We start from the raw sequence: 14,525 nt of genomic DNA, 5'->3' as shown, positions 1-14,525 counted from the left end.
CTACTACTACTAGTAATACTACTACTACTACTACTACTACTACTACTTGTACTATCACTACTACTACTGCTACTAATATCACCACTACTATTTGTACTATCACCACCACTACTACTACTACTACTACTATCACCACTACTATTTGTACTATCACCACTACTACTACTACTATCACCACTACTATTTGTACTATCACCACCACTACTACTACTATCACCACTACTATTTGTACTATCACCACCACTACTACTACTACTACTACTATCACCACTACTATTTGTACTATCACTACTACTACTATCACCACTACTATTTGTACTATCACCACTACTACTACTATCACCACTACTATTTGTACCATCACTACTATTACTATCACCACTACTACTACTACTACTACTACTACTACTACTACTACTACTACTACTACTACTACTACTACTACTACTACTACTAGTACTGTCAGCATTACTACTACTACTATCACCACTACTAATACCATCATCATTACTACTACTACTACTATCACCACTACTACTAGTACTATCATCATTACTACTATCACCACTACTACTACTACTACTAGTACTATCATCATTACTACTACTACTACTACTACTATCACCACTACTACTACTAGTACTATCATCATTACTACTATCACCACTACTACTACTACTAGTACTATCATCATTACTACTATTACTATCACCACTACTACTACTACTAGTACTATCATTGTAACTGAGGGGTACAATTCCCTGACTGTATTGATAAGTATGGTATCATTAAACCACTACCGCTTGATGTACTTTAACTTCTGGCCATCCAGTACACGATATCTAAGTATGATGAACACTTTCCCACATATGAAACCAGGTCCACACAAATATAACAGTCGAAGGTTTAATATAGCAAAAGGTATATACAACATTCACTTAATTACATTTATGATTTGAATGCACTTGTAAGGCAAATGAGTATTCGTAGGCAAATCAACACTGAATGTCCAATCTCTGGTTACGCAGGAAGCAAGTATACAACCTGGTTCTTTAGGGAAACTATAGCGATGGTACTTAAGGATTATAGCGGGATACTAAAGGGGTCCTGCTGGTTGTAAGTCAGTAAGGGGGGGGGGGGGGTTTGGAGAGCCGTCAGCTGCATCCCATCTGGCCAACGATTCCTGGGGAGAATTCAGGTACAGAAAACAGTGCCCGCAGGATCTTGATCCACAGATGAATACACTTGGGCCCTCTTGTAGACGGTAGCTGTAGGTCCACAACGAAGGAGAAGCGAGGCGGCCTCGGTCTGGGTTGAGCGCCGTCTCACCTGGGCTCCTCTCGGGGGTAATTCCAACACTCACTGGCGTTGGCTGTTATCCGCTCCACAAATCAAAGCACCCAAAGCAAATAGATATTCCATGCCGTATAGGCTCAGCAGTCGTCCGGGTAGGTAATCCAATGTGCAGGTCCACTCGTCCTCGCCCAGAACTCCTCGGATTAAAGCACCACGCGTGGTCTGCCCAGCCTGGTTAAGACTCTAGATAACGCGAGGAACGATGGGGGTGCTGCTCACTTTAGAACTTTAACCGAACGATGCACCATACATAATAGACTATTATTACTTAATAGAAATACGTCCCACTCGACGGTACAGTGCCAAACTATGACAATTCAGCTATGAATTTACACGAGGTCTCAATGCCTATTCTGGGGCCAAAATAGGCCATACTGCACCACACGTGGGTCGTGGGTGAGGCTTCACGTCTGTTACTAGGTTGGAGGGTAAAGGACTAATGGACTAAAAGAAGTTCTACTTTACTTGCGCCCTATTTATATGCACGGTGAACAAATAGTACCATTCGTATTTCGTTAGCCGTATTCCTACGCGGAACCGGGGCTAGTTGGGACATGTTCGTCGGCACTATTGAACTTGACTCAAGGGGCCTGTCTGCTGGCGCCAGGTTCTTGTCCAATGAGAGAATGAATTATTATGGGCTGTAGTAGACTAAAGGGATATTCAGTGTATATGTACAAAGAATATACAAGGGATATCAAACGATATACAAATACTATTAAATATATATCCATAAATAAATATATATATTCGGTTTAATCTGATCCTTCACAACAATCATCATTACTACTACTACTACTACTACTACTACGATCACCACTACTACTACTACTAGTACTATCATCATTACTACTACAAAGTACAGTAACACACCACAACCAATACTAGTACTACAACTTATACTACTAAAATTACTAGTAGTATTACTACCACCACCACCACCACTAGTCATACTTCTACTACTACCACTATCACTACTACTACTATATAATAAGTACATATTATAAATCATATAAATAATAAAAAACTATACAACGATAACATAATAATTAATTCCGTAATCACAGTTTCTCTGTATGCTTTCGCGGTCTTTCTCTCTCTATTTTTTTTCTCTCCAGTCCCAGAGTTGTCTAAGGATGTTGAGTCTGAAACCAAGTCTGAGGCCAGTCCTCCTGAGTCTGAACCCAAGTCCGAGTCTGAGACTGAACCCAAGCCCGAGTCTGAGCCTGAACCCAAGTCCGAGTCTGAGCCTGAGCTGGCTGCTACACCACCACCTGCTACGCCTGCTGACGATCCAGGTTGAGACACAGTTCCTCACTAGCAGCGCCGTGTGGTTTTGATGGGGAACACTAATTATGAGAGTGAAGGACACATCCTTCCCCCCTAATATGACAATATGACTTTCATTGTCTGGTAAAGAAAGATGACCAACGTCAAATCTCAAATAGCCAAGTATTAGATTAGATTAGATTCTTTAATGACCACGCAGCCAGACTTATCCCTTTGAGGTTAGGGCTAAGGGAATTTATTTACCTATCTCAAACCCCGCCCCAGAGGGAAGCAACGTTTGTGATTGGAGGATCAAGAAAAGAGGGCTGGGTTTGAGATGGGTCAATTGTGCATGCATGTGTTGTGCATCCCTGCACTTCTGTCTGGTGGCGTATCTTGAGTCTTCTACAGGTATACAAGTTAAAATCTTGAGTACACGTTTAGAGAGGTCAGTCCATGTTACGAGTCCAAATACACATCTGCAAAGCACCACATCAAACATTGGCATGCTTTAGTCAACAAGTCTGAATACGTATTTACAAGCATTCATTTGCATACGTGTAACAAGCATTTGATTTTGTAAAACATGTTGTTGTAGGGACAGAAATGGACAACTTACACTTAAAAAATGTCTTAAATATCTTCTGTAAAATGTATTTGATTAGGAAGTTACTTGGGGAAATGTCCAGGCTGCAAAGTAAGCAGTATATTAATAGCCATCAGTTCCCCCCCAACAATTAATATGGAATTACTTCTTTCATAGTCATTTCCCTTCATACTTTTGTGCCAGTATGGCCGTGGAATAGGTATTCATTTCTATTCAAAGCGGTCTTAAAAAGTCTTAAATGTAACTTGTTGAAACCTGCAGGAACCCTGATTTTGAAAGTGTCCAAATAAGCTGCATCCACGAAAATCTCAACATCTTCTAACCAAAGGTCTTAAGATGTTCCTAAATTGCTTTTGCTGTCATCTTGCCAGATGTAGTCGTCTCTACTGTCATTGTTAGTTCAAATGGTACATAGCATTAGCTGATGTTGAAATCAAACTGTTGACATAGTTCCATGAGGTCAGTTGGGATCAGCATGAGTCTTGTTTGTGTATGAGGCCAGTTTGTGTCTCTGCCTTGACCTTTCACTCTGCCTGATAACGAGCTGTTAAGACGAGGTCATAGGCTCACCATAAACAAACATGGTGTGTGTGTGCGCGTGTGCATGCACGTGTGTATATACAGTATGTGAGTATGCATGCATGTGCGTATACAGTATGGGAGTGAGTGTGTGCGCATTAGGGCTGAGCCCAAACATTCGGACCTTCGTTTGTTACGTTGGCATTCGAGTTCTAAATCAACATTCGAATTTTACATTTTTAATTGATAAAAATAATAATATATTTTTTATGTGTCTATTAAGTTTAAACCAATGGGTTTTTTCTTCACAGTTGCAGATAAAGATTAGGCTACACTAATATTATAGTATTAAAAACTGATGAGTTATATTTATTAAAGAAAGTTGATTTAATTAAAAAAAAATCATTTAATCAGATTAATAACTGATTAAATTGAGGATTTAGTTTGGGGATATTTATAAAATATAAAGACTTTATTTAAAAATTGTTTAACATTTTTTAATTAAAAACGAAGGTTCGAACGTCCGTTCAAAAAACCCTGACGAAGTTCGAATCCCAAAAACGGGCTTCGGGGACAGCCTTAGTGTGCAATGCATGCATGCATATGCGTATACAGTGTGTGTGCGCGTGTGCATGCATGTGTGTATACAGTATAGGGCTGACCTCGTTAATTCGAATAGTCGACTAATCGATCGAAAGGAGCCATAGTCGACTACCAACCTCTTAGTCGACTGCCAACTCTTTTAAAAATTTCTTTTTTTTATTATTTTATTTTTTGGGATCATTCTTTCCAAAAGCAAAGGGGCCTAGAAGCGTGGCTAACGCTAATGGGCACGCATACCAGCGAGGCTATCTGCCTAAGAAAATGGGCACAGAGGCACTGAAAGAGGATTTCACCCGTCTAATGAACACACTAGACAAATATCAAGATGTATCCATCAGTGGACCAATTGCATGCTTTCGCAGAGGACAAGAAGCCTTGAGCATGCATGTGCGAATACAGTATGCGAGTGTGTGTGTGTATGCGAGTAGCCTTGCCTTTGCCTGTAGCTACTCCCTCAGTATAGTATATGTGATCACTTCAAGTGTGTGTGTGTCGGCATGCATTCAAGTGTGTGTGTGTCGGCATGCATTCAAGTGTGTGTGTGTCGGCATGCATTCAACAAGTGTGTGTGTGTCGGCATGCATTCTGTCTGTATGTTTATTAATACAGTCGTAAGTTTTAACATGACTGTTGGTAACAATACCTTCTCTCTTTCTCTAAATGTTTCTGTTTCTTTCTGTCTCTCTCTGTCTCTCTCTCTGTCTCTCTCTCTGTCTCTCTCTCTCTCTAGAGTCTTCCAGTACGAAGGCACCCCTTCCTGAGATGGCTTCCACAGAGTTTGCAGGTTTGCTCTTGTGCTGTTTTTCACAGTGGTAATCTCGTGCTTTTCCAGTGTTATACCTACGGTACCACTGCACATTAATGGTAGAGCTACAGAAACATTCCATGCAAGGCCTCTATTGATGTACTGTATATATATGTGTGTGTGTGTTAACACTTTCCTGTCGTCATCCAATCAGAGCGCTGCGAGGCGGGACCAGTGGTGGGGCCGTGTCGTGCAGCCTTGAGACACTGGTACTACAACAGTGAGACGAGCGCCTGTAAAACCTTCCTCTACGGGGGTTGCCGCGGCAACAAGAACAATTACGCGGACGAGCAAAGCTGCATGGCCACCTGCACAGGTGATCCGTCCGTCCTCTGTCTTCGTCTCTGGGTGTCCATTCATTATGGACAGATTACGGTGGTGTCTGCATGATGCACGTGATTGGTCAAAACGTGTCTGGAACTTGGCTAACCATGCGACTCGACACTATAGAAGTATTTACTGTCCACAGTATTTCTGAGAGCATTGCTAAAATAAACTAAAACAATGCTATAAAATATCTAAACTTACTAGTGGTAGAGAGGCTGAGCCGTAACATAAAGATCGCTGGTTCGATCCCTAACATTGTCAGGAGGGTGTATTCCAGTCCTGAGCTGCTAAATGCAGAGCGTCTGGTACTACATCACGGTGGCTGCACCATCTGTAAAAGCAGCCCCGAGCACGCTTTCGAAAAGCCAAACCGCTCCGAGGCACTGCGCTGTGTTCTGAAACGCCATGTGTCTGCGACCATGGGAATCACGTGCAAAATGCTGCAGACAGATTTCAAATACTGCAGACTGATTTCAAATACTTTGTGTAAAATGACGAAGTAAATCCTCCTCCTCTTCCCCACACAGTCACGGTGATCCCGTCCTCCAGGATGGATCCAGCGGAGTCCGAGGGCCCCAACGACCAGGCTGCCAAGGACTATCGTGGTATGAATAGATGATTATTTATTTCTTTATTTAACCTTTTATTTAACTAGGCAGGTCAATTAAGAACACTTTTTTTAAATGACGGCCTGGCGAGAGGACAAAAGGACCTCTCAAAGTATTGTATATAACACAGGGAAAGGGGAAAATATATAATATGATACAATAGAAAAGAGACGGCCAATACATACATCACAGGGCTACGTTATATCACTGTTAGTGCTGTATGATGAAACGGAACTAAGTTAGGTGAAAACAATTAAAACGGGAAGGCAGGGTCCAAAGGAAATGGTGAAAGTGAAGGGGAATGGATCAGTGTTAAAAGACAACAGAATTGTGTTTCTGAAAAGGGATGGAAAAGAAAAGTGTGTCGTTCTTCCACCAGAGTACTGCGCCGTGGCGTCAGAGACCGGTCCGTGCAAAGCCGCCTTCTCCATGTTTTACTACCAGCCCAGCACCGGCAGCTGCCAGGCGTTCCTCTACGGAGGCTGCAAGGGCAACAGCAACCGCTACGAGACCCTGGAGGACTGCTTGGCTCGCTGCTCTGGCAAAGAAGGTAAGGGTTTTATCCTGAGCCCCGCCCTCTTTTCCTGATCCTCCAATCGCAACTGCTTTGCGGAGCTGTCGGAGGATCAAGAAAAGAGGGCGGGGCTTGAGATGGGTTAATGAATTAGTCATTGGTTACTTGTTAGATAGGCTGACATTTGATATGTACCACCTCTCCTGAAGACATGGAAAAAGAGGCTCATGTTTTCATTAGTTTTTTATGCTGAACCTTTTAAGTAACAGTTTCCAGTAAGACAACTCGATGACCGACGGCAGGTATATCCTTGAATGGACCGAATTCTCAAACCTCCTTTTGACCACGCCCCTAATCTGAGCCGTTGAGGAGTAGTTCATGTTTTTAGTTTTGTGATAATAGCGCCACCATGAGGCAAGAGGACTCAGAACTTCACAGACCTCCTTGCAAACATATTTGTCAAGTTGCATTCACAAGTAACATCATTTCCTGTAATGAATAAATTACTCTGAAATTTGATTGGATCTGGCGGTCAGATCAACAGTGAACCTGAGAAAAAGTTCTTTGACTATCCAGTGATTTTGTAGGTACTGCAATTCTTTATACCCCCCCCCCCTAAAACCTCAAGATTGAACTCTGAAACTTTGTCACAAGATAAAACGGATATCGAGAAGTTCAATTTCACTCATAAGACATTTTTAAGAAAAAAAAATAATGTAGTTACTGCGGTTAGCTTCTGCAGGGCTGTATACATTAAACACTTGTATTTAGAAGGGAGAGTTTAACACATCTGAAGCTTTAGAATGAATATGCGCACTGACTATTCTGGTTTCCCTCCAGGTCGGTTCTCAGAGCGCGGCCACAATAAGAAGCGCTGGACACCAGGTACGTTTAGCCAGATCACTTCAGTCGCGTGTCTTCTGCTCAGACATGATATCAGTGACCACCTTCCTGTTTTGGCCATTTTTACAGACTTTTTTTTTTTTTTTTTTTTTTTTTTATATATCTTTTTCCCCCTCCATTTTCCTCCGATTTTCTCCCATCCCAATGTTAGTCGTATGCCAATTCCCAATCCCCTTCCTGGTCGCTGCGCACTTACCCCCCACAGTCGGTCTGGGAGAGTGGAGGCTACCACGTGCTTCCTCCGACACACGTCCAGCCAATCACCGCTTCTTTTCACCTGGCAGCGCGGATATTCTCTGAGAGGGCGTAGCGTGTGGAAGGATCACACTATCCCACTCAGGTCCCATCCGCGCTTAGCAGGCGCCCCGACCGAACTGTAGGAGTGGCTGTTTACAACGACCCGGACCCACCCCGCCAGCTTCTCCCACCCTCTAATACTGCCAATTGTATTAGTGTGAACGGCCAGCCAAACTGGTGACAACCCCGGAGCTGTGAGCTGGATTCGAACAGGCGAATCCTAGCGTCTCCGGGGTTGGTGACGAACGCAATCTCCGCTACGCCACCTAACCGCCCTTACAGACTTTCTTTTACACTTTGCATTGTGAGCATCGACATACAGTGTGTTCCTGTCTGTAGTTAAACCAAAGAAGTGCACAGTCCCTCCAGGATTTTGCAAAATTCTTCTGTGGCGATTATGGCCAGAAATGTATTTTACATAACTGGATAGGCTGGTAAAAGTACAAAATGACAACAACGTTAAAAACTAAATCTGCTCTTAATTCAATAAGCTTTAGCGACATGAAGTACATTACAGTATATATTGCCCTTAAGTACAAATGATTGTCATGCTCATCTCACAAGACTTTGATTCATAACGGGGGCAGAATCTTAAACACAGCATCAAAAAGGGGGGGAAATATGTTTAACTGCTTCCTAAATGCATTAAAAGAAGCGCTCAAACATTTGTTTGAGTGCGGATTTCCCCCCTTTTTCATGTACTATATATTGCCATACCTTTGGTTAATTAATCAATGCATCTCTCTTTCTCTCTCTCTTTTCAACCTATTTGAACGCCCACAGCTCCGTTCTTCCTGGTTGCTGCTCTAGCAGTGATCTCTGCTCTGCTGCTGGCAGCCCTGGTGCTCATCACCCTGAGACGCAGCAGACTGCAGCGGCAGCCAGCCACCTCCGTCAGGTGAGGGGTCCTCCACCACACTACACCTGAGCTTCAAACCTTCTCCACCACACTACAACTGAGCTTCAAACCTCCTCCACCACGCTACAACTGAGCTTCAAACCTCCTCCACCACACTACAACTGAGCTTCAAACCTCCTCCACCTCACTACACCTGAGCTTCAAACCTCCTCCACCACACTACACCTGAGCTTCAACTCTCCTCCACCTCACTACACCTGAGCTTCAAACCTCCTCCACCTCACTACACCTGAGCTTCAACTCTCCTCCACCTCACTACACCTGAGCTTCAAACCTCCTCCACCACGCTACACCTGAGCTTCAAACCTCCTCCACCTCACTCTACCTGAGCTTCAACTCTCCTCCACCACACTACACCTGAGCTTCAAACCTCCTCCACCACACTACACCTGAGCTTCAAACCTCCTCCACCACACTACACCTGAGCTTCAAACCTCCTCCACCTCACTACACCTGAGCTTCAAACCTCCTCCACCTCACTCTACCTGAGCTTCAAACCTCCTCCACCTCACTACACCTGAGCTTCAAACCTCCTCCACCTCACTCTACCTGAGCTTCAAACCTCCTCCACCTCACTCTACCTGAGCTTCAAACCTTCTCCACCTCACTACACCTGAGCTTCAAACCTCCTCCACCTCACTACACCTGAGCTTCAAACCTTCTCCACCTCACTCTACCTGAGCTTCAAACCTCCTCCACCTCACTACACCTGAGCTTCAAACCTCACTCTACCTGAGCTTCAAACCTTCTCCACCTCACTCTACCTGAGCTTCAAACCTCCTCCACCTCACTCTACCTGAGCTTCAAACCTCCTCCACCTCACTCTACCTGAGCTTCAAACCTCCTCCACCTCACTCTACCTGAGCTTCAAACCTCCTCCACCTCACTCTACCTGAGCTTCAAACCTCCTCCACCTCACTCTACCTGAGCTTCAAACCTCCTCCACCTCACTCTACCTGAGCTTCAAAAACCTTCTCTAACCACACCTTAGTCAGTAGGAAGGTAAAAAGGCCACGATAGACAGGCAATCATTTGGGTCTCTCGCTCTCTTTTGAAGCTCATTTTACAACATTTTTTATATTTTTGTATTTTATGATTCAAGCTGTGAATTCAACCCTATTCCTATAAGGCGCACAATGGAAATATGTTTATGGTTACCCTGATGATTTTATAGTGTATGCATGACTGTTGGCTGTGCATTTGTTATTGATTGCCGAAATAAACTAAACTCCCATCTTCTTTCTTCTCTTCTCTCTTCCCTTTCCCTGTCTCCCTCCCTATATCGTCCCTTCCCCCCCCCCCCCCCCCCCCCACGTCTTCCTCATCTCCTACTTGTCCTCCTCTCTATGTGACCACGCTCTCCTCCCTCAGTGACAAGGAGGAGCTGTTGCCAGAAGAGCTGTCCTCAATGGAGTCCCTGTCTGTCGAGGGGAGCCCCAAGGTCGGCAAGGCCTGAGGCGAGGTCCTGGCTTCACGCGGGGCCTCCAGGAGCCATTAAAGGGAAAATCCACCCTAAAACCTCCCTAAATGCATACTGTGTTCCTGTTTGGTTTTAATGGATAGTTCACATTTTTAAGAAGCCTATCTTATTATTATTTTAAAAAGAAAATTATGGAATGACGTTTATAGCATAAAATATAATTTGATGGCATCATGCTAACCATGCTAGAGGATTTCAATGGGAGGCATGAAGTTTTCTCAATTCTGTTAAGTGATATTCATGCTTTATGAACCCCATTCACTTCCATTTACTGGTAGATGCTTAGCATGATGCTAACGGATGCTAACATTTTCCGCTTCCAATATCTAAAAACACGTGCCCTTGATTGAATTGACTCCCGGTTTGTGACGAATCAGACAGGCTTCTTTAAAAAACGTGGAGCTTCCCTTTAAGGTTGTAGGATTCTGTTTCAGAGTGGGTTCTTGAATGAAATATCTTAGCTTTGGTAGGTAGCCACTTCTTCCTGCTGTCACTCCTAACTGTAACCACCAGGCCTGGGCCAAAAGAAACCTTGCACATCACATCCGTCACACGGGAAACCTCCTAACTCCAATTCTGACGCTTTTATTTTGTACTTTGTATTTAATTGAAATGTGGAAAAAGTCCTTTTTGTGTGCTTAGTTTCATGATCCCGCCATTCATGGACTCCATGCTTTGGCATCGTTTAAAAAGTAATTGGTGTTTAGTCAGAAATTAGGCTCTTTGTTCTTAATTTGTTGTTTTGCATTTCTCTTTGTACGCATTCGTCTTTCAAGTTTCCAATTTTCCAATTTGAGGTTTATTTATCGCAAACGTAAAAGTCTTCTAAAAAAAGAAACTGGCGGCCAGCTGCCCATACACATCTATCTATGGTCTCTATAGACATCTATCTATGGTCTCTGGTCCATAGACATCTATCTATGGTCTCTGGTCCATAGACATCTATCTATGGTCTCTATAGACATCTATCTATGCACGGCTTCCACTTAGGACAGAATGACTCCCGTTCACGCAGGGCTCTACGTGACTGGTAAAGAAAGCGGTTGGCATCCCTTCTTGTTTTTTTTATTTTATTTTATTTTTTAAATCCGAGCGAGTCTACCTCTGGCAGAGCGACTCGCATGCGGTCCATGGAGCCATAGCAGGAGAAGTTCTGGTCTCCTGTCGGGGGCCACAGCATTATCCCGGCTCCGGACTTGATTGCCACATTCCGCAAACCGCAAATTTTTGGGATCTGAAACGGCAGAGAGTTGTATAATGTGTTTTTTGTTTTGTTTTAAAACCTCTCATGACCATTTTTTCAGTCCTTAGTGATTTTCTCTCTGGATTTGTAATTGAGTTTCCTACTGTTTATAATATTGAAGAAACACTCTTGTCAACTTGACTTTAGATCAGCGGTACGCAGCCTGTTCTGTGCCAGGGCACACACGCCAGCAACGCCAGCCAGATTCCGAGCCACACTGAACTCCTCTTAATTGCTTGAAAGTGTCACACCGGGCCTTGTAGCCTGCAAATAACACGGACCTGCTGGATCTTTAGGGGAAAGGTTTTGAGTTTAACATATACAGTGAAAGTGAACGAGGTAAATGTCCTAATTTTGTTTTTGACATTGATTTAGAAGAAACATTCGCTTCATCTCAAAGCGTTCACACGTTGCCCATTTTTCTGGTGTCACGCTCGGGTTGGGTTCCCGACCTTGGGTGATACACAAGCTCACTCCGTGACTTGCCCTTGTGCCTCGCCGCATAGGCAGAGAATAGCTGCCTTAGTCAGGAAGGGGAATTACTGTGTGCACTGTCTACTGTAAAACTGTTTATTTTTATTCTATTTTACACGTGTTCTATTGAGGGTTACTGGTCGAATCAGTGTATTTACATTGTGATTTGAAACATTGACAAATAAATTCAAGACTCTACACGTTGGTTCGCTGTTGAATAATGTCACTGAAGTTGCTTCAGATCATGTCTCTTGGGTAATGTTACCATAAACACCAGACTGTTACAAAATGGTGGCACCTGATTTCGTGCTTTCGTTTCGTCCCGTCCCGTCCCCCCGCAAAATCTGTTTTAATAGCTGGGGTGACTGGTAAGTTATGCATCAAAACTATTTGGATTGGAAATGATGACGGTGATAGAAAGCGGCTCACAGGGTCGTGTACCATGACATGACATCAGAAACCGACCGACAGAAACAGGTTGAATAGGATGTAGAGTAGGGGAAGACATTCTGAGAAAATACGGCGGGTCCGGGAATCGAACTCGTGTACCCCAGATCCGTGACGAGCACGGTTGTCCCCGACGCCGAAATAGCGCCGAGATACGCGGTGAGCTACGGGAGCTCCCCGACATTGATGCATTTGAGTGAAATCTTGCATGCTAGTCTTTAAAAGTGTGATTTATAAAGGTGCACTATAGGTAATATTTTTGATTATAATCAAATATGAAATTAGGCCTGTGTAGATTCAACTGCCTATGATGATGCGCTCATTCTGTTGAATTGTACATAGTTGACAACCCTCATTCCAAAGTACAAAAATATAGATATTGAAATCAAGAGAAATTCCAAGTTTGTATCTAAGGAACTGCTAATTGTGATGTTTGAAGTATGTTGACTACATTATAATGTGCTTACTCTGTATGGCTGTAGCCATCCTGTGTCTTCTGACCTCTGAATGTTTTTAAATAAAGTTTTGACCATTCCAATTCTTAACCAGAGTACATTGAGTGAATCGGAACATTATACACTGCTCAGAAAAATTAAGGGAACACAACACATCCTAGATCTCAAATGAAATATTCCAGTTAAATCTTTATTCATTAGATAGTGTGTGTTGAGAACAAAATAACATGATAATGATCAATGGAAGGTCTGGATTCAGAATCATACTCAAAATAAAAGTGGCAAAATCTGATCACAGGCTGATCCAACTTCTGTGGAAATTCCTCAAGACAATTCAAAATGAGTTTCTTCCACGTGCCTGTATGCACTCCCTACAATGTCTGGGCATGCTCCTGATGAGACGACTGATGTTCTCCTGAGGGATCTCCTCCCAGACCTGGATCAGGGCATCAGTCAACTCCTGGACAGTCTGGTGCGACGTGGTGTTGGTGGATGGAATGAGACATAATGTCCCAGAGGTGCTCGATTGGATTCAGGTCTGGGGAACGGGCAGGCCAGTCCATAGCATCAATGCCTTCGTCATGCAGGAACTGCTGACACACTCCAGTCACATGAGGCTGAGCATTGTCATGCATGAGAAGGAACCCATGCAGGGCCCACTGCACCAGCATAATTGTCTGACAATGGGTCTCATCCTGGTACCTAATGGCAGTCATGGTACCTCTGGCTAGCACATAGAGGTCTGTGCGGCCCTCCAAGGACATGCCTCCCCAGACCATCATTGACCCACTGCCAAACCAGTCATGCTGGAGGATGTTGCAGGCAGCAGGACGTTCTCCACGGCATCTCCAGACTCACATGTGCTCAGTGTGAACCTGCTCTCATCCGTGAAGAGCACAGGGAGCCAATGGCAAATCTGCCAATCCTGGTGTTCTCTGGCAAATGCCGTTGGGCTGTGAGCACTTGTGGACATCGGGGCCCTCATACCACCCTCATGGAGCCTGCTTCTCACAGTTTGAGCAGAAACATGCACATTAGTGGCCTGCTGGAGGTGGTTTTGTGGCAGTGCTCTGGCAGTGCTCGTCGCACAAAGGACCAGATAGCGGATAACCAGATAATGGTCCTGCTGCTGGGTTGTTGTCGTCCTACGACCCCCTCCACGTCTCCTGGTATCTCCTCCGTGCTCTTGTGCTGGGAGACACAGCAAACCTTCTTGCCACAGTGCATTGATGTTCCATCCTGGATGACCTGCACTACCTGAGCAACTTCTGTGGGTTGCAGACACCACCTCATGCTACCTCTAGTGGTGAGGGCACTGGCAAAATGCAAAAGTAACCAAGGATGAGGACAGGGAAATGGTCTGTGGCCACCACCTGCAGAACCATTCCTTTATAGGGGTTGTCTTGCAAATTGCCTCCTATTTCCACCTGTTGTCTGTTCCATTTGCACAACAGCAGGTGAAATGTATTCACATTCAGTGTTGCTTCCTACCAGCAGTGTAGTTTAGTTGTAGTAGTTGTTCTTGTAGTAAGAATTGTGGTGTAGGTTGTGTTTTAAAAGTGTTTTTTCTTAATTGTCACCCTTTACCATTTGGTGCTTTGTGGAGAGATATTGGGCTAAATTATAAGCGCCAAATATCTACCAAATAAAACGTGTTTAAAGGTTATAGCTATAGATAACATTCAGCCACTAGATGTCG

General features: G+C 43.9%; 1 protein-coding gene across 1 annotated transcript in view; it reads left to right on the top strand.

Moving 5' to 3' along the window:
- spint2 (serine peptidase inhibitor, Kunitz type, 2) overlaps nucleotides 1-12,122 on the top strand; it is a 37,108-nt gene extending 24,986 nt beyond the window's left edge. Inside the window, exons 4-11 of the mRNA XM_084327844.1 lie at nucleotides 2,475-2,654; nucleotides 5,085-5,138; nucleotides 5,314-5,475; nucleotides 6,014-6,091; nucleotides 6,474-6,644; nucleotides 7,449-7,493; nucleotides 8,592-8,706; nucleotides 10,099-12,122. Of these exons, the coding sequence (XP_084183970.1) occupies nucleotides 2,475-2,654; nucleotides 5,085-5,138; nucleotides 5,314-5,475; nucleotides 6,014-6,091; nucleotides 6,474-6,644; nucleotides 7,449-7,493; nucleotides 8,592-8,706; nucleotides 10,099-10,183 (890 nt within the window). The 3' untranslated portion in view covers nucleotides 10,184-12,122. The remainder of the gene's footprint in view (nucleotides 1-2,474; nucleotides 2,655-5,084; nucleotides 5,139-5,313; nucleotides 5,476-6,013; nucleotides 6,092-6,473; nucleotides 6,645-7,448; nucleotides 7,494-8,591; nucleotides 8,707-10,098) is intronic.
- Nucleotides 12,123-14,525: the final 2,403 nt, after the last annotated feature.

Source organism: Notolepis coatsorum, assembly GCF_963971535.1.
Source record: "Notolepis coatsorum genome assembly, chromosome: 1".
Taxonomy (NCBI): domain Eukaryota; kingdom Metazoa; phylum Chordata; class Actinopteri; order Aulopiformes; family Paralepididae; genus Notolepis; species Notolepis coatsorum.
The sequence above is the reverse complement of the archived record's forward strand: the minus strand, read 5'-3'. Positions and strand labels throughout refer to the sequence as shown.